Source organism: Elgaria multicarinata, chromosome 9 (genome assembly GCF_023053635.1).
Source record: "Elgaria multicarinata webbii isolate HBS135686 ecotype San Diego chromosome 9, rElgMul1.1.pri, whole genome shotgun sequence".
Classification (NCBI taxonomy): domain Eukaryota; kingdom Metazoa; phylum Chordata; class Lepidosauria; order Squamata; family Anguidae; genus Elgaria; species Elgaria multicarinata.
Window position 1 is genome coordinate 61,536,332 of NC_086179.1, and position 21,693 is coordinate 61,558,024.

General features: G+C 39.9%; 1 protein-coding gene across 1 annotated transcript in view; it reads right to left on the reverse strand.

Annotated features, from left to right (window-relative positions):
- Window positions 1-3,956: 3,956 nt before the first annotated feature.
- PDZRN4 (PDZ domain containing ring finger 4) overlaps window positions 3,957-21,693 on the reverse strand; it is a 77,168-nt gene continuing 59,431 nt past the window's right edge. The window contains 3 exon segments of the mRNA XM_063135002.1: window positions 3,957-5,621; window positions 11,209-11,325; window positions 15,732-15,833. Of these exon segments, the coding sequence (XP_062991072.1) occupies window positions 4,095-5,621; window positions 11,209-11,325; window positions 15,732-15,833 (1,746 nt within the window). The 3' untranslated portion in view covers window positions 3,957-4,094.

Here is a 21,693-nt window from a genome sequence, read left to right on the forward strand (position 1 = left end):
CTTTTGAACGTAGCTGAAATTGCTTCTAAGTAAACATACACAGAGTTGCGTTGTACAGTGTTATCCTATTCATGTGTCCTCAGAAGTAAGTCCTATTGAGCTCAATGGTACTTATTCCCAAGATTGCAGACTTACAGTGCAAGCCTACACTCACCTGAATTCAACAAGGCTTACTTTTGCGTAGACATATACAGGATGCACTGTAAAATCTAACAGATGGCCAAACACAGGGGATAAAATCCAATGTAATAAGAGCAGACCTGATAAAATGAATGGAACTTAAGTTAGTCATGACTAATTTAAATCCCATTCATTTCAATGGATGTACTCTAAATAGGACTTGCACTGGATTTTTCCCAGGGGTAGCAAACTGATGGATTCAAAGACCGTAATATGAATGCATAAAGGCTTGCATGGCTGCAGAGAAGGTGCATATTTTACGTGCACAGTTTTCATTAAAAAAATATGCACAGTAGTAGATGCCTTGAGTTAACCTCTCAAAATCAGAATGATGGCTTAGAAATCAAAAGGTGCTGTCTCAATATTTTATATTCATTTTGTGGTTGTTTTGATCACAGACATTAGTAATTCTTTATCAGGAGTCCAGAGAATTGACATGTCTTAGGCAGTCTGTTTCAAGACAACATCTCCCCCCACCCCAAGCAACTGGTGTCAACTTTTAATGCTGAGTATAGCATTTTTAGCACGAAATCTGTTAAAAGAGAAAAAGACATGACACATTTCATGTTACCATTGATCTCACAGGGTAAAATAAAAAGCATTTGCTGCAAATGAAAACCAATTTTCTTCCAGGAGAGAAAGAGAAGAAGAAAAATGTTATTCAACTGGAAGACGTATCGTGTTATTTTCCGAAACATTTCTCAATTACATATTGATGACTGTGTGTTATTCACTAACATTATAGAATGAAGTTTCCTTTGGTTTGATAAAGTTTGCTACAGAGTTTCCTTCATATGCTGATTGCTTTTGGCTCGTTATTGGTACAGGCTGGAAATTACATCTGCCAATCATGATAGCAAAATTACATTATTTTATAATGCTTTACCACTTTTACTCTACCCCCACTTTTCTTCACTGATACATTAAGGGTTTTCAATCCTTGAACTGTATGCGGTGTTTCATATATCACACAATTCCAGAATTTGCTAATGAGTGCACATTTCACAGGAGCAGTAATTCATCCTGGTTCTCTAATGAGTGTTCCTGTGTTTTTCACTTTACATTTTAGATGTATCCTTAAAAACAACTCTTAGGTCTAAGTTTACATATGTCTAAAGAAGCCCCGCATTGTCAGTTTAACTAGTGCATGACTCCATATGAATAACTCTAGCAGAGAATTTTAACAATGGGCTCATTTACACCAAGCAGATATTCCACGATGAAAGTGCTATGAAAGTGGTATATAAAAGACAGGAGCCACACTACTGCTTTATAGCGGTACTGAAGTGCACTGACGACTGTTGGGACCCATGACACATACCATATACTGCTTTCATACCACTTTCATAGTATTATATCCAGCTTGGTATAGATGTCTCAGGGGCCCCAAAAGTTGTCAGTGCACTTCTTTACCACTATAAAGCAGTAGTGCAGATCCTGCAGTGCACTTCAATATCACTATAAAGTAGTAGTGTGGCTCCTCCCTTTTGTATACCGCTTTCATGCCACTTTCAGAGTGGAATATCCTACTTGGTGTAGATGAGCCCAATGTCTGCATGAAATCAACATTTTTTTAAAAAAACTATAGGAATTGTTCAAAGATTCAGAAGTTGGCAACCTTGAATTTGGTTAATTTTACTAACATTTCTTCTGTTGTAGAATTTTTAAAACTAGAGGAAATACAAGACCTATAAGTATGTAGGGAAATAAACCAGGGCCCAGAGCAGTTTTATTTTATCCATCACCCTTGGCCATAGTTGTTAAGACTACACAAGCACTGTCCTGATGAACTGCCCAGGTCACTCATTTTTTAAAAGCATGAAGGCAGACATGGGTAAGAAGGAGACACATGTGAATATTTTAACTTAAGTCTATATATTCTTATTGTCTGCTTATAGTAAGACTATAAGTATTACTTTTCCATCCAATCCCATAATTTACTACTTTTGCAGTACAACGCTCAACATGTCCTCAGAGGTAAGCCCCATTGAGTTCATTGGGAATAACTGCCATGGAAGTGTCGGCAGGGTCTTAGCCTTGGTGAATTAAGACATGATTATGAGTTGAATCCAGACTTCCCATGAGCAAAACTCCATTCATGGGACATTCCCATGACGAGCAAAGGGGCAAGGAGGAGCAACTGTCCTTTCAACTGGAAAGAACAGTTCCTCTTCTATGCTGCATCTCTCTGTACTCTTGAAAAAGATTCTCTGGAGGTTTGTGGGACCCTCCAGAATAGCACAGGAGATGGCATGGAGAGCTGCAAGGAGAAGTGTTAGCTCCAGCTGGATCCCAGCCTCTTAAAGAGGCCAAGATCCAGGAAACGTTCCATTTTCAGGGAAGCTCTAAGGTGGATTCCTTCATTGAGCAGAGGGTTGGACTTGATGGCCTTATAGGTCCCCTTCCAACTCTACTATTCTATGATTCTATGCGGAAGGGAAAGTCTGGATCCAAACCTGCTTTTTCCTCAACCCAACCCTTCTTTTTCTATGTAATGGATTATGTGTCCAGTGGGATTTCGTTTATTTATTTACAAAAACATTTTTATACTTCTAATACAGAACCCCAAGGCAGTTTAAGCAGTAACATCTCAATATACTTAACAACAGAGAGCATTAAAAACTAGAGTAAAACAGTTATACTAAACCCATAATCAACAAGTTTAAAACACACCCAAAGCCTGGTGGGATAAGAATGCCTTATTTGCCTTCATCATCTTAACTTTGCGCTGAATATATCATTCAAATCCAATATTCTGCAGCAGAATACACACAGAGTTTTCGATCAGGGTCATGTCGACTATTGCTGCGATCATTACCAAAATCTATATCTCAGTAAGCTCTCTGAGCAGTTCTACTGGCTCATCACAGATCCAGACTGTGACATTGTGGGAAACTGCACAGGCACTCGCAGTAGTACAACAATAGAAGTACCTATAGCATCTGTATTAGATCCAGAGAAGTCTACTGTAATATCTATGAGCTATGTGCTATTTCTACAGCATTGTTTCCAAGATTAAAGAACAAAAACAGACCAATCTAACTACTGGATACATCCTAAATCTCCTGCCTTAAAATGATATCTGACCATCACAGTAGGATTATGGGGCATCTGCTAAAAATCTAGAAGGGGGAGCAAATAAGAATTCACATAAATGTTCACTGTGTTTAAACAGCTTCACATATTTGACATTTCAAGCATAGCTCTTAAATACTGTGCATACAAGAAGGAGTGAAATTAAAATCAAAGCAGCTCTTGATAATTTTTCTTAAAGGTAAGAAATAATTTATTTCTCTTGGATCGTCACAATTACCACATATTACCTAGCTACACGACCAATGCCATTACATATCACGGAAGATTTTTTCACCAACACTTTACTTGAACAAAGACAATTGCAATTTAAAAATTAAATTTACTGTACAATGTGCTGTTGGACAAAATGTCATTCTTAAGCTTCATGAGGAGATGTGGCATGTGATTTATGAACAGATGGAACATACAATGTTAAAAAATTTAAGCTGCCAATAAGCAAGAATAAGGTATAAAGCATTTTGTTTTGGCATTGTAGATTTAGTAAAGTATTAAAAAAGAAAGCTAGAGGAAAAGACCCAGTTCTTAATTTCCAGTACATAAAATTGGATACGAAAGTAATTGGCTCCTTCCTTTTAAAAGTTTTGCTTTTTTTTAAATAGAAATTAATATTATGAATATATTGCAGAGTAAAGAAAGACTGCAAAATTACCAGTTAAAGAAAATACTATTGTATGAAAAGCAAATGTAAAATTACCAAGTAATTTGCTTACAAAAAAGGTCAAACTATAAACAGTCACAAAATATATAAAAATGCCACTTTGAACGAGGCAATCGTACTCTACCAAAACAGGTAGAAGACCTTTTCAGAATAGACGTATTCATACGGTAGTAACTGATAAAAAAGCATTGTGCACTCTTGTGTCATCTGGAGATTTAGCACCATGTGTCATAAGTTCCTGGATAGTCATCCAGTTGTCCAAGATCTTCTTATTCCTCTTTTTCATCATCTTTTTGTGACTGAGTTCAATGATGTTAATTTCCTTTTTGCCCTCACTGCCGCTTTGCGGGCTCTCTTTAAGACACTCTAACCTGCTACGCATCATGAATTCCCGGCGCCTTCTCTGTTCCTTGGCTCGCACCAGGTGCTGCTTCCGCTCCTCTTTGCTCCAGTAACGACCCATCTTCATTTCACTCATTGTATCATCATCTGTTGTCATCCCGCTGCGCTCCTCTTTAATCTTTAAGGCACGTTCCTTCAGGATTCTGTCTCTTACTGGTCTCTTGGTGATATACCTTGTCCCATCGCTCCTTATTTTCACTTTCCATTCCATCTTGGGTTCGGTACACTTCTGTGAATCTTTGCACATGTTCACTAGGCTGAGCTGGCTTTGCGCATACTCCACTGCAGATTTTTGTTGTATCAGCTGCATATAGCTTTGATAATGCTTGGCATGTGCAGGTATATTCCCATACCTGTATGAAGAGCTATGATATGGAGACAGATAAGGAATATGCTCAGGGCTTTTCTTTTCTTGCTCTGTTGATTTGCTGCTTTCTGAAACTGTTTCCTTTTCCTCAACAGAACTGTTTTGTTCGATAGCTTTGGTATTGTTTGGGGCTGTCTCTCTGTTATTCTGTCTTGAAGACAACTGATTAGCCACAATGGTACTCCTGAGGTTTTTCCTGTTGGTGATGCTTATCATTCGCTGGAGAGAACTATCAGGAGATTGCTCTACATTCAGCGGAGTGCTTCTACAGCTCTCTGCTGTGTTATAAGCACTGGAACTGTCTTTATCAGATTTCTCTGGGTGCTCTATTATGTCATCCAGTTTTCCTCCTTGAAGGTCTATACTGGTGTTATAATTCCGGAATGTACCACCATGCAGTGCCCAAATGTCTCCATACTGATCTTTTACTTTTTGTAGCCGGTGAGCCTGCATAATATTCTGACACTCAAGCTCAATATTCCTCAGTTCCTCATTGAGCAGCTGAAGTTCATGCTCAACCCCATCTTTTGGCTTTCTGTTACATTCTATTGTACTACTTGAGTAATACAAGTCATACTCTCCATGATTTCGAATCTTACACTTGAGCTCCAGTAGTTGGCGAAACCTTTCACAGTCCTCTTCCTGGTTTCCAACAAAATCAGATTCAACACATTCTCCAGAGATTAGGCTCTTGTTGCACTGGAGTTCGATGCTTCCCAAAATGTCTTGGCCTTGCCTAAGTTCCTGTTGGCTCTGCAGAGTTGTACTGGTCTGCTCCTCTGGTGGATTTTCTTGCTCTGAGCTCTCATCATTACGCTGGCTCTCATCTGTGGGGCCCACTCCACTATCTTTCTCATTGTTATTGGAGGATGAGGTAGCAGTGTCCGTGGTGCCATCTTCTTCTTCGTGTTTCTTTGGCTGTAAAACCAAAAAGCCCACAATAAGTATGAGTTACAGCTTATATGAAATTATCTTTCATTTCTCTAATTTTAAAAGGCTGCTGGAAGCACCTGCATGCTTAGGAAAATCAACACTGAAATCAATACTGGGCAGGAGTAAGGATTCTGAATTTGGACCATGGAATTCAAATCCCAGCTCAATTATGGACTTACTAAGGTGGCAGACAAGTCATATTTTCTTTGCCAGCTCCTATCACCTATCACCTGAGGCACCTGTCTCACTCTGTCTTATGGTAGGGCTGGACCTTTGTCTAGCAGAGTTCTAAACAACTTCCAAGCAGGTGGGTATATTGTTTCCCCCCGCATCCTGCCCTGAAAAAGCAGTGGCACGAACTGAAATGCGTTATACCCATGGCCAGTGCATTACAGATTGACCACCTCTACTAGTTTAGATGAGAATGCATATTCAAAAGTACATATCTCATTGAGATGAAAAAAGTGCTGGCAGATATCTGCACTTGAATATGCATTGGATGAATGTGAATTTTTATGCTCTCTACCTAGCTACGCGGGACTTTGCACATACAGTTGCCAAATATTATTTTTTCCTCAAATGGAGGAAAGGTTTGAGACAATTGTCTACACTGCCGAAACAACAACATCCCTAACAGAAATTGACCTGGTGTATTACCAACACGGTATCCCTACTGCTGAGTTTCAAATAGCACAACAAATGCCATCCACACCAAAGTGCAATAGTAATGGGAATATTATTTGTACTGTTGTAAGGGCTACGGTAAGAGATATTTGTGCTCACACTGGCACTATACCAGTAGAAACTGACACAATGGTACACTTTGCTGAAAATTCAAATACTAGCTAAAATTGCAGCACACCGTTGGCAGTAATTCTGTATAGCTGACTTGGGGGTCATAGGCTTGGGGCCCAACAGAGTGGCATGCCTGCCAAAATCTGTAGAGGATATATTTGTCTGTGATGGTAGACAGTCCAAGTTATCTTTTATTCTCATTTCTTACTCTACTAATGATTTTGTAGGAAATTGCTACTAAGTGTTCTCTGCTTCAAATGTACCCACAAAGAGATTTTAATAATGTGTTTCAGCACATTTTCCCTTGGACTCTAGTCTCCAAAATACTGAAAACAAAATACTTGAGCTACTTTAAGCATTAAGTCAAGCACTTTTATAGATATCTTTTAAGTTTCCCTCTATTAATTGCAGCTATTTATTATCTCTCTAATGCAAAGAGCATTAGTTGTTGGAACAGTGAAGAGGTGCTTACTTTTGCTTTCTCCCCCCACACCCTCCCTCTAAACTAAACAGTAGAGTTGAAATCAATTTTGTCCTATTTCCCATACACCATTCTCATCCAAAGCGTGCATCGTCTATTTACAATAGATCTAAGTGCACATACCACCAGGAAAATGTGGTTTCTCCTTTAAGATGTATAATTACACAATTAAGCATAATGGCTTGTAATAATAAAATGTGATGGGCGGGAAATGTAGTGTACCAGTAACAGGGAACAAAATTCTGTAAGGCTACTCTGTTAGTAATTGCTATTTTCCTCTATCTAGACAGACAGTGATGGACTGGGTTTTTTTGTGGGGGGGGGGGGCAGAAATTAGTGACATACATACAAAGCCTCATTATTACCTTCAAGAGCACAAGCCCACCAGCTAGTCTTTTATGCACAGTTGTTAGAAGAAATTGATGCCAATAGGTCACAACAGTTAGAATAAATGCAATTAAAGTGTGTTGGAGTGTAAACTAAATTAAAAATGAAATCAGAGTTGCCAAAAGTGTGTCCCTGAACATTTCTGAGCCATTGCATTGAGGCAGCAACATGTTAGTCAACTTGATGGTCTGAGAGATGCCCATCCATTTGCCAGAACGCTAGCACAACCGTGCCGTTGTTCTGTGTGCGCTGGTCTCTCTCATGGCGTCCCATTTTCAGCAAGATTTCCATTTTTAAAGTTTTAAAAATGAGAGGCAGAGAGTCTAAAGTTTGCCTTGCCATGGCCTCTGTCCTAGAAATGTTTGATGCTCAGTGAAATTCTTTTTAGATATTGCTTTTGAAGTTCAAGAAGTTCCAGTGAAATTTTAGGATGTTTTAAAAATGTTTTAATGTTTTAAAGATGTTTTAAGCATGTATGGTAGGTACGTTTTTAAGCAGTTTTTAATGTGTAATTTATGTCATGTTTTTATACGGTTTGTTTTATACTTTGAATGGTTTCAGTTTTTGTGAACCGCCCAGGGAGCTTTGGCTGTTGGGCTGTTGGTATAAAAATGCAATAAATACATAAATGGCAACAAGGGAGAGGGCTTTTTCAGTGGTTGCCCCCCCCCCCCGACTTTGGAATGATCTCCCCGATGAGGCGCGCCTGGTGCCAACATTGTTATCTTTTTGGCGCCAGGTCAAGACTTTTCTCTTCTCCCAGGCATTTTAACAGCATTTAACAACGTTAAGTTTGTTTTTAATGGACCCCAGAATCGTGGTTTTTAAATGGATACTGTTGTTTTTATACTGTTTTTTATGTTTTTAATGGTTTTAAAATTTTGTATACTTTTAATGTTTACTATTTTTAATTGTTGTAAACCGCCCAGAGAGCTTCAGCTGTGGGGCGGTATATAAATGTAATAAAATAAATAAATAAATAAATAATAATAACAACAACCACCTTAGCAGCTTGTGGGGACACTGACTCATATTAAACAATGATGATCATATATCATACATTGGTCTTAATCTCCAGACATCTTGATTCAAAGCTGGTGTTACTACATTTTTGCAATCACCATTTAATGGAAGAATCCATATGAAACCCACTGTATCGATTCTAGTACAACTGTGACCATTGGCCAGCTATAGGATGAACTTGATACATCAAAAGCAGATAATTTGTTCAATATCTGTCTTTTAGATTAAAGTATGCACATTCCACACTGCACTGACCCACACTTCACATAACCTCGCAGGGACAGGCAGCCATACAGACATACACAGAGCAATTTTTCTCTGGGTTATTATTATTATTATTATTATTATTATTATTATTATTAATTATTTATATAGCACCATCAATGTACATGGTGCTGTACAGATTACACAGTAAATGGCAAGACCCTGCCGCATAGGCTTACAATCTAATAAAGTTGTAGTAAACAATAAGGAGGGAAAGAGAATGCAAACAGGCACAGGGAAGTGTAAACAGGCACCGGGTAGGGTGAGGCTAACAGTATAGAGTCAGAACAAACTCAACATTTAAAAGCTATAGGGAAAAGAAAAGTTTTTAGCTGAGTTTTAAAAGCTGTGATTGAGTTGGTAGTTCTCAAGTGTTCTGGAAGAGCGTTCCAGGCGTAAGGGGCAGCAGAAGAAAAAGGACGAAGCCGAGTAAGGGAAGTGGAGGTCCTTGGGCAGGCGAGAAGCATGGCATCAGAGGAGCGAAGAGCACGAGCGGGGCAATAGTGTGAGATGAGAGAGGAGAGATAATCTCATGCCTGGATCTAGAGAATATGGTTTTTCTCCTTCTGTGCAACTATAGCTTATTTGAATTTCCCTTCAAACACAAGATATAAGAATAATTTTTTTTAGCAAGGCATTGTCAGGCAATTATATTACAACCGAGTATTGATACCAAGGGCTTCAATGGAAATAAGCAGTAAGTTACAAGTTAACCTCTGCCTCTTTAATTTACCTGTAATAAACCTAACTGGCATGCATTTGTGTGAATGTGACAGTAGGAACCATTTCTTACTGTATAACTAGTTGTTTCCTTTCTTTGTTCAAAGTGGACCAATTTCATGGAGAATGTGTCATATTAATTTTTAATTATGAGCACAAATTGCAATGTTTCATATCACTAATTAACCCATATTATGAATGTTAGTGGGAGTATGCAGCAGAATTGTAGCTCATGATAAATGATACAGATAATATGTTTGTCATACGTGTGGTGCAATCCAGATAGAGGAAAAAGTGCCTTGATGAAGTGCAGAGGATTTCAGGCAACTGGCTTTATTTATTCTCATCGGGAAGACGTAAGTCAGGGGGCTTCCAGATGAGCAGCTCCCAGGCCCACTTCCCGAGTTTAGAGGAAGCCACTGCAGAGGTTTCCACGGTAAGTTGAAAGGGCTGGGAAAGGAGATCCATGCTCAGATTTTCCTTCTCAAGGAAAATCTTGATCCATGCTCAAGATTTTCCTTCTCTGTGTACATCGCCATAGAGAAAATACACATCCTTGGGACCACAGATTTGCTTTCTTAGGCCCATAACTGCATTTAGGAATCTCTGCAGGGACTTTCAAGGCAAGAAGACAAGAAAGTAAGAAGAGCCCTGCTGAATCAGACCAAAGGCCTATCTAGTCCAGCATTCTATTCACACAGTGTCTAACCAACTGCTCACAAGCAACAGTACCCACCACCCTGCACACGTTCCCTAGTATGGCAGCCATATTGCCTCTGATACTGAAAGCAGCATATAGCCACCATGATTAGTAGCCATTTACTTCATAAATTTGTCTCAGCCTCCTTTTAAAGCCATCCGTGTTGGTGGCTATCACTACATATGGTGGTAGAGAATTCCATAGTTTAACTGTGTGCTGTGTGAAGAAGTACTCTCTGTCTTGAATCTGCCACAATTCTACTTTATGGGATGGCCCCAGGTTCTAGTGTAAGTATTTTCTCCACACAAGGCATAATTTTGTACACTTCTATCATGTTTCCCCATACTCGCCTTTTTTTCTGAGCTGAAACCTTTCCCCAGGTTTCCAAAGCGCTACGCCTCCACTAGGTACTCTTCAGCATCATTATTTTATTTATTTAAAATACCTTTATCTCATTTTATGGCCTTAAGAAGCTCTCAAACTGGCTTTAAAAAGTTCTCAGTATAAAATCTTATTCAGGTCTAGTATCAGGATCAGAAATAAGTTTGTGCCCACATGGTGCCATTTTACCCTGTTCCCACCCTTGGCTTCCCTCGTGGCTGGCCACTGCCTATTAAGCAACATCTCTGATTGGGCACTTCCAAGGCAATGAAATGGGACTGAGTAGCTAAAACTCACTCAGCTCATGGTGGGGTCAAGTCATCCCTTGCTGGCACTTTGCCAGACAGCAGCTTCCACTGAGACCATTTGAGTCAAGGGAGTGGGTCTGAGCAGCTAAAAGTCACTCAACTCATGATGGAGGCATGATATCCAGGCCCTGTGTACAAAGCAGGTTTGCTTCTGAGCTACCAGGAAGTATTTATGCTTAAGGCCTGAAGAGATGGCATGCACAAATACTGAATAAAGAAGGACATTGTTTATGGCCCCGCATTGCTCTGGAGGGTATGGAAAGGGATAAACTGAATTAACGTGGTGTTAAAATAATAGGAATGCAACATGCAGGAAAATTCTGACCATTTCCCTGTCATATTTCATTCTTATATTTCAAATCCCCCCTCTTATTTGATACTATGTGTGTGTCTTAGTGGCAATGCTCTGGTGAAGCTTAGGAATTTAATTTCTAAACTCATCATTTGATTCTCTGTTTATTAAAAGCATGCATCTAGTAACATTGCAAGCCCTACATTGTATGTCAAGCTTACCTGCTCCACTTCATTGCCTGTGTACTGCACTGCTTCATTATGCTGTTCTTCCAACATTTCCAAGTTTAACTCCTCTAAGAATTCATTCCTTTCATCATCCAGCCATCCTTCTTCCAGCTGTAAAGAATACATTAGTACATTACTTTAGGTTAGTGGGGAATGCATGCTAAAATAAGGTAAACCCAAATGGCAATGCCTGACTAGTTCTTTTTATAATAATGACTCTCTTTGGAATACTATGGTCTTGGAGCTCACTTTTCAAAAAGAAAGAGGAAGGAAAAGATCATTAAAAAAAATTGGACTCTAAGGCCTTTTATCCCTTTCTGAAACAGTATCACCGATTTTCTCTCATAATGAAGGGGAATTGCATGCACAGAACATCATTTCCTTTCAAAAAGAACGCAAAAAGTACTGCATAATCATGGAGCTGTCATGTTCTTTACTTCTAAGTGCAGCACCTTTAAAAGAAGCCAGAGATACTAATATATGGCCATGAGACAATTGGTTTCTTCCTCTTTAACAATCTCCAACCCAGTGTTGTGTCTCATTGCCTGAACGTCAACAGCAGCCTCATCATGTATTTCAATCACATTTGTCTTATTGATTTCTCAGGTAAACTTCCAGTAACAGCAGCTACAACAACAACAAAAGAATAATTGATTGACAAGATGCCTTAAGGCACGTTTTGTTTCTCAGCTGTTCCTTGGAGATGCTTTACAAAAGAAATTCAGGAGAGCAGGACTTTAAAATATGTTGGAGACCAACTTGTCTAAACCAGAATGTGGCCTATTTTGGGCAGTTTAACCAAGAGTACTTTTATACATACAAATGTTTTGTGCATGTGAATAAACTTTTCTCTATGGCAAGCTGAGTAGAACCAAATGTTCAATGAGACTTGTAGATATGGTGGGAAACAGGAGTACCAATGTCAACAGTATTCATATCAATAGGCTTTATTTTCATAAATTATGTTATCCTGGAGAAAAATAGTAAGAACAAGCTGGATCAGACCAAGGGTTCATCTAGTCCAGCATTCTGTTCACAGAATGGCCCATCAGCCACCTGTGGGAAAGCCCACAAGTAGGACATGAGTGCAATTGGTATAAAGAGGCGTAGTGCCTCTGTACAAGGGGTAGCATATAGCCATCAGAACTGGTAGCCATTATTAGCAATTAATGAATTGAGATATTCTGTTGCAAACTACTTTTATTTATTTATTTATTTATTTATTGCATTTCTATACCGCCCAATAGCTGAAGCTCACTGGGCGGTTTACAAAACTAAGACAATTCAAAGTATATTAACTCTGACCTTTCCTATAGCATCACTAAGGCCCAATATGACACCTTAGCAATGTGCTAGACACTGAAAAACTGCTTCTGCAAAGCCAGGGCTTCATGCTGCAGTGGTAATGTATGTAAGCACCAGTCATGTCAGCCTGAAACATGTGGCAAGTTTGTACCCAGTAACATACTTACTGCTTGTGTGTGGATTACCAATACAATCCAGTTGAACTATGTTTCAGTAGCATTGAGATAATTATATCTCCAGGTGCTCCTGGTGCCTGGTTCACAAATATGGCATTTCCCATAATTCCAATAACCAGCTTTTAACTTTGTTATTTCTCCATTTTGTGGCTATTAATATTTTGGCTGCTATAACTAAATTCCACGGTAAGTCCTGTTGTCTAAACACTAGCTTTTTCACATTTCAGGCCTGTTCTGACAACATGCCAGGCTATGGTTAGGCTGCCAACCCTTTTGCAGCAAATAGAGAGGATGTGTGGTTATCTAGCCACCATGGTGTAGATGAGTAAGTCATGGTTCACACGACATGCTAAGCCATGATGTTTAGCTCAAAATGTTTAACCACCGTAGCTTAGCGTGTCATCTGAACAGAGTCATCCAAATAATATAACAACTGGGTCTTATGGTTTCTCATAACCTAACATAAGTTTAATTGTGCATACAAGCCTCGAATTTTATTTATCGCATTTATATCCAGATTATTATTTTTCTCCCAATGAACTCAAGGTGCCTCTCCACCCCGTGCAATTTCATCCTCACAACAAGTATGTGTGGCTGAAAGAGCAATGAGCTTCAAGGCATTGTATGGATATAAGCCTGGGCCTTCCCAGTTCTAGTCCAACACACTAACCCAGGCTTCCCCAACTTGGTGCCTTCCAGACATTTTGGAACTGAACTCCCACAATCCCTGAGCACTGGCCATGCTAGCTGGTGGACACCAGCTTGGAGAACAATGCTCTAACCATTATACTAAAAGTTTTTCCCCCAGATGCTACTCTTAGCAGCACTGGTATTGCTGAACCGGGAACTGCAACTTGATGTGCTTCAAAGAACAGGTACAACCAATTGCAAGTGTTTAGAGGGACCTTTGCTATTTTGGATCAACAATAACTGTGCTGCCCATGCAGATCTTATTAGCATTAATCAGCACAGAGTTTGGTATGTGAGTTCTATATTACCAGAGCTCTGATTCAGAGGCTGAATATCCACACCACACTACGGGGTGGATCCAGACTAAGCTGCAGTGCTATACTCTTATTGAAAACAATGGGACAAATTAGTCATGACTAATTTAACTGCAACTGATTTCAATGGGACTAAAGCTTGATTAACCTTGTTTGGATCCAACCCTATGTCTGGATGTGCCATTACTTTCTTGATGATTTCTGTGCCTAGCAAACAATCCCGGAAGCCATTGCTGTCCAGAAATGTGTTACAAATTAGAACCAAATATCATGAGAGAAAAGGAACAGACTAATGTTAGGCCCCAGGTATTCATTATTTGTTGTACAACTGTATCTAGAAAGATGGATGCATCACTGGTATAAAACCCCTTAAGAGCCTATAAGCAGAATGTTTCAGCAAGCCATTTATAGCTTCTGAAAGTTATCTAAGCCTACAAGAGCCATATCCAAGCTACATAAACCTGAGCTGAATTGCTTTCTTCCGCCCTTCTATACAGCTTCTTTTATCAGGGCCATTTAGAATGTGCAAGACTATAAGGGCAATATATGCTTCAAACTGTGGTCCTGTATAACTACTGTAGTCAAGGAAAGATTCCAGGTGACATTGAATTACATTTACTCAATGTTATTTAGAGAGATTGTGCAGCTGCTAGCCCTGAAAAATATCAGATCAATAACATGAGAGACAAATGGCAATATAACCAACTTTGCTGGAACCAATGACAGATGAATACAACAGTGTCAACAGAACGTCCTTTTTGCTTTGTAGTAGGATATAATAGAATATAAAAGGAAGCACAGCCAGTACATTTCTCCTGCTTTTCTCTCTTAATACCTCTGTCTGCCAAAATATGGAAACATTTTCACAGAGCTGTAGAATCATTTTAATTTAATAAATAAAATAAAGGGACAGTTATTTTTGCTACAGATCTTCAAAAATAAGTCTCACACTAAATCTTGCATGAACAGGATATTGTGACTCCACACGTAAGACTTGATTTCCTATGTGGTGCAGAAACCCAGGCCTCAGCTAGACCTACTGGGTCTAGTGCGAAGGAGAGGTGAGGATCTCATGATATTTTTATCACGAGATCGCTGCCTCTGTTTACATGCGGCGCATGACAACCTCGGAAGGAGAGGACATCACGCCCGCCATTTTGTTTTGTTAAAGGAGCAGAGCACATGAACACTTGGGCGCAAAAAGTACGGTTTTTTTTATTTAAGGAAACTAATATAAGACAGTATAAAACAATATTCTTAAATACAAATGGAGCTATACATACTGAATGGAGTCATATATTCATAGAAAATATATTTTTAATAATTGAACAAATATATATGCTTTAAAATTTCAACATAAAATTGCCCCACCCCACCCCCGATGGCCCCGTGCGTGAAGAACTGCGAGGAGCTGGGACAAACTGCGACGCATGCCCACACATTCCGTGGTCTCGGGATCAGCCCCAAACTGTGGAAAAAGTGGTCTCAAAGGGTAGGACAAGATCCCAGGGCAAGGGAGGGATCCCTCCCTGCTCCTGGGATCCCCTGTGTGTCATGTGAACGCAAAGGGACGATCCCAGGGATCGCCCCGGGATATCGCCCCATTTAGCTATGGCACCAGTTGCTTCTATAAATATAACTAAATACTATACAAGGAAGGCACAATTTTACAAACGCCAACACCTATAATTTCAGACCTTACATCAGTACTGAAATTGCCAAGAAATCAACAGGAATTTCCTACTACACATGAGCAATTTCTGTAAATTTCTCTTTGTATTAGTTTGACTGTCTCATGAGAAGTAGGCAATCAGCATCATAGTTATAGGTGTATATGATTTCAAAGACTCATTCAAAGAGTACAATGGTAATTGAGCTCCCATTAACTTTATTTGCTATCTATTCTCAACGCCACCTATTCTCATTTTCGCAATTTTGACACAAGCCTTCCCATTGTTATTTTTCAGCTGTTCCTAATCTTTGCTGTTCACTGCAAACCATCCTTGGTCTCAATGCATCTATTTACACTAACCTGCATCTCTGGTCTTGCTACCAGCAATACAATTTTCTTGCATTCATCGCTGGAGAGCAATGCCACTGCCTCCTCCCGGTTCTGGACATCTTGGCCATTTATCTAGAAAACAAATGAAAGTGGCACATTAGTTTCCATTTCCACAACGCAACACACAATATAGAGCAAATATCAGCTCATTTGTGGTAAATGTATGGACAATGAAGCTCACACAATGGGCTCATCTTTAGCCCCCTCAGTGGTAAGTGCCTTCACTCAATTATGCGTTTACTGTAAGAGTCGTATCGATCGTTGAAGGATGGCGGACATCAGAGGAAGCAGTTATGTTCATAAATGTCCAACCTGCGCCCTAGCAACATACATCTAGCAACACAATTAACCAGCCCTTGACAGGTGACGTTCATCTTTCTACGTTCAGAGTAATGGAAGTGTCAGTCTGAGATAATAGTGCTGGTGGAAGCAAGACTGGTAATACTACAGCTGAAATCAGTCATACTGGAAGCTTAGAGGGAGCCAATTAGATGTCTATAGTATTATCTCTCACCAAGCAATACTTACTGGCCACTGCTGATTGCTGTTTCATTTAATCATTTGATATTTGTGTGTGTGTGTGTGTGTGTGTGTGCATGGTACCAAAAAAATCATACTAAAGCTTCAGTCCTGTGCAGTCCCACTTACTTCTGAGTAAAATCCATAAGATTGTGGTGTAAATGTATGTTGTTGAAGTTAAAAAGGGCATCTTCTGCAAAAACAAAAACAAAAAACCCAACATACAAGCACAGCTCTGTAATTATGCCAAAACAATAGCCAGTGTTAACTGTGTCTTAGCGGACACAGGCAACAAATACAGGCAACAGAAGAACATCATACAGAAATGCTGCCAGTTTTGAAATACAAATCAGTCTTCTTTTGTGCACAATAGCAGGAAAGGATTCAAATATCTTCATGAGCAGAGCCAACATTTTCCATATCCATTCGAACCCATCCATCATCTATTGCCCAGATTCTTAATCACAGCTTGAAGCCAGAAAAGCAAACAAAAGCTAAGCGTGCAACATAGAAGACATAACAAAGCCCGAAAATTTAATGTTGGCTTAAATTATCTGACCAAACATGCAGTGACTGACTATATGACTAGTTGTAGTGAGAATGTTTTAGATAGCTCCTTTCACATCTCCAGGTGTCTGAGGACCAAGGCAAACTTTACTAATCTAAATGGCTTGGGGCCAGGTTATTTGAAGGATCTCATCCTCCCATATGTACCAGCCCAGACCTCAAGTTCATTCTCTGTGAGCCCTGCCAAAGGAAATGAAGTGGGTGGCTAGCAGGAGGGCTTTTTCTGCTGTGGCACCCAAGCTGTGGAATGAGCTCCCTGGCACCTACGTTGTACACTTTCCGGCACCAGCTGAAAACCCTTTTATTTCCCCAGTATTTTAGCAACTTACTATCCTAGTCTCTTAACTCTGCTGTTTTTAATTTGCATTTGAAATCTGTATTTTAAATCTCTGCATTGCTGCTTGGTTTTATTCTGGTTTTACTTGTGTATTGTGGTTTTATGTTGTGGTTTTAAGTATAATATAATATACTTTTAAGTTTAAATATAATATAATATTATATTATATTTTATGCTGTACTTGTGGTTCTAATTTTTGTGAACCACCCAGAGTGTTTCGGCTATTGGGAGGCATCGAAATAGATAAATAAATAAATAAATAAATAAATAAATAAATAGTATTTAGCAGCAATGTGTTCCTCTTTTTCACTCTAGGGAACGTGCAAGAGATCTGAACTGGTTCATAAAAGACCTCTATCCCCAACTCTACAGTCCTGATGAACATTTAGCCCCCTGTGCCTACCTAAGAATTAAAAAAATGTAAAAAGTAGAAGAAGAAGCTGATAGATACGGATTTAAAGAAATGTCTGTTTTGACACTGAGTATGAAATAACTATATCTGTTTGGACATAACTCTAAACTATGGTTGCATGGAGGGTTCACAAACTGGTGCCTTCTAGATGTTTTGGACTTCAGCTCTCATAAGCCCCTGCCAACATGGTAATAATCAGGAATGCAGAGAGTTGAAATCCAAAACAACTGGAGGGCACCGGGTTGCAGAAGTCTGGTTTAGCGAGAACTGAACTAACTCAGCTTTTCCCAGTTCATGTGTTCCCTCCCTCTCCTGTTCTCTTCTGGTGTAGCCATGTGTTCGAAACTTCAACATCCAAAGAATTCAGATGGGGAGCATTTCAGAATCATAAGTACAATGGGATGTGAATTGCAGCTTTAATCCTTTAAAATTACTGTGTAAAAATGCAACTGTGTTTTGCCATACTGGGATAGTTGCATAGTAAATATTAAGGACCACTCATAAGAAAAATATGACTAGATCTAGTGGAGGGATGGGGAATACACAAAGAAGCCATTCTGCATCCTGAGAATTTAGCTTCACTTGGTCTACAGAATCCAGCTTTTTTCAGGATTCATTTAATATAATGCCTGTATAATAAAATTGTCTGCTCCCATTCCTCTGAGTTATCTCATCCATAAGAGTGAGTATTGAGTCAGCACATTATCCACTATGGAAGGTACCTACCCCCACCAATACTCACAACTCATTCTGCGTTGAACTTAATGATCAGACTCCAACTCATATATCACACTGCCATGCATGCAAAGCTATTAGTTCAAAATCTTAGACTTTTCTAGCACATGCGCTCATATTTTCTTTTGGTGTACAATTTTTGAGTCACCATATAAGATTATGCTGGCATCAAAAGAAATCCTAAAATGTTTCCAGTTTGTACTATTTCATTATTGTAATTAATTCAAGAGAATTTCACAGAAAGAACATCATTTCAGGTGAACAACGCTACAATGTTCATGACTGTCTATATTCCATTAACCAAGACAAGTACAACACACACACACCCATAGAATTTGGTATAGGTATCAGAATTCATCAGCCTTACAACCTGTCTTCATGTACCCCCTCCTCGCAAGTTTGTAGTCCCTATGATTGCAAAAATAAGCATGTTTGTGGGCTGAACTAGTGAAACCTAAAAAGGTGCAAGTTGATGCCAACCTTGATGCTAGAGGATGCCAACTCCGACCCAGCAACATAGTTTGGGAGCTTTGTATTCAAAGTGAGAGAGGTCTGAGATTCAACTCAGAGCTAGAGAACCTTGTTTCCCATCCACCTCACTTTGACAGTCCTCCAAGCCCCCCAATTTCCCCCATCATTCTGAGGAATACTTCTCACCTTCCCTTTTCTGCTTAAGGAACAGCAGTGCAAGGAGGAGAGGCACAAGGGAAGCATTCTCTCTCTGCTCCTCCCTCCTTCCCATCTGTTACTCCCAGTAAGAGTGAGGCCTCAACTGTGGAAAATGAGAGGTGGTGCAGATCTTGCATGGGCTCTTGCTACTGTTGAAAGAACCACAGATCCCATAATTCACTGCATCCATTCACACAGTCAGCCAGAAAAAATTGTCAAAGGATCACTCATCTCTAGTAACTTTCAGTGATTAAGATAACTGGCTGCAGTGCTTGGCATATCCTCTTGCCCCTCTCTCCATGATTAGCAAACGCAAAATAAATTATACCACACAATCAGATATAGGTAAATAAGATTAATTTGCATAATCTATTGTGACTGAATAACCCAACTTTCCTAGCACACAGTTTGGGTTACCAGGTTTTGTTTTTATCATGAATGGTACAGAGCCTGAAGAATGCCTGTAATATCAAAACTGGTGCTGCTTTTGACTTTGTAAAAGATAGTTTAATATACAGATCTTTTACATGGCCCATTTCTTTTCAGTCCCTATCTGCAATTCATATCACTCCACCAACCGGTCAAAACATGGTCCTGTGATATGAGTATATATTTGCCCATCTGATTCATACAACGGAGTGGGGGATGTTTCACATTCTCCACCGTACAAAAATTAAAATAACATATCCTACCACAAGCCCTGATACTGAACCATAACTTATTATATTCCTTCAAAGCAAGGGCCATTTTAGCCAGGCAGCTTGTAGGTCCTATTGTGTTCCAGAGATTTGTTTGATTCTCAGAGCTGATAGTGGAGTAAGAAACAAAGCTCTGTTTTTCAGCAAAGATGTTTCCTGAGGAAATGAAAGGACTGGTGGGACAGAATCAGATTGATCTGGTAACATTCAGCAGGCCCTCACATACAGCAGTTGAATTAATGTCTGGCAGTTACAGGGTTGTTTGTACAAAAGCAATGTGCTATTATCAACAAGTATCACTGGACAGGTAGACGAAAACAGAATAATTAGTATTTTTTGTGAGTTCGTTCACACTCAAATGCGTGTTGTTGGGGAGTATTGGTCAAGGAGAGGAAAGGAAAATGTTACATTACTAGACAGAGATTCTAGATTTTGTATTTTTGATGACAGATACTTCCATGTACATTAATTACAAGTACCTCCCCTTCTAATGCTCCCAAGCTCTCATGTGTTGGCAGAGCAGCAGTGCAATGCCATATCATACACTTCCCTCAAAATTTCTACCGGACCTTGAAAAAGACTTGAGGAAAACTGTGCTCAACAGTGTTAGCATCAGTGCAGAAAGGCTAGTGAAACAGTTGGTGCTTTTAGAATGGCTTCAGTGAAGGCGGATTCTGGATCTCCTTTATAAAAAATGTAAGAGTGCACAATGCTGAACTTGCATTTTTTAAATTCCACTTTGAAGTTTAAATTATAAGAATTCACCACAATAAGATGACTAGAAATCAATCTTCATAGGTAGCTTTAGTGCATAACCAGATGTAGGGAAACAATCTAGAGATAGTTAGGTACAGTGTGGTATGGAGTCTTTGAGCATCATCAGACGAGGGGGAAATCGCAGTTCCCTACCGTCGCTTTTCTGTCCCACAATAGGGATGAGCAGTTTCCTCTTTCTTCACATGGGGAAGAAAGAGGAAGCAAACAATGACCACGTGGCCCATTCAGTGGGTGTTTTTATTGCGCTGCTTCTGCACATAGCAGGAAATGGTGGCACCAAAAAAGTTGGATATTCCGGGTCTTTTTTTGTGATGGGAAAATGAGCAGAAGGAGCAGGGGGGGATCCGCACGTCGCTCCCAGAGCGCTTCTATGCAACTCCAGTGCACCTCGAAAACAATAGTCTGACTTCCCTGTAAAAGAAACGATGAAGAGCTGTCCATGCCGCCGCCGCCACCCGCCGACGAGGAGAGCTCTCCGCCGGCAAGGAGAGCTCGGCAAAAGAAGGCGGGGTGAAGAGCGGAAGAAGCTCTCTACCCCGCCTTCTTTTGCCGAGCTCTCCTCACCGGCGGAGAGCTCTCCTCGTCGGCATCGGCATGGACGGCTCTTCGTCGTTTCTTTTACAGGGAAGTCAGACTATCGTTTTCGGGGTGCACTGGAGTCGAAGCGCTCTGGGAGTGACGTGCGGATCCCCTCCAGGAGACACATGAGAGGTAGATGGCATCATGAAAAGGACCTGTGAAAATCTGTGATGCCCAGTAACAAGCGTGCTATAAAATGATCGTCTGATGACGCGCTTTGTGAAACAATGCTGCTTCCTGTGTGTGATCCATGCACAGTCAGGCTCTACATGTGCAATACATGATTTTTTCATATTCCATTCTGCTAAATATGCACATTCAAGCCCCCCTTCCCCAGCATATGCATGGGGGCACACTAGTAATAATCATAATCACCACATCGTTTACATTGTACATGTCACAGGCAGAAGGTCCATTTTCATCAGTTACCTGTATTTTGATTCAGAAACTGATAGCCACATGAGCTCCATGCAAATGCCATGGCTTTCTCTGCACCCCCACCATGGCCAGCCATTGTGTTCTGATGATGGCACTACCAGGATATGGCAGCCACAGTTGAGCTTGGTGAATCCAGAGGCAGGCTATAAGCTTAACTGTACTATAAACATAATAACTTTGCATCACAATTCTATGTTGATA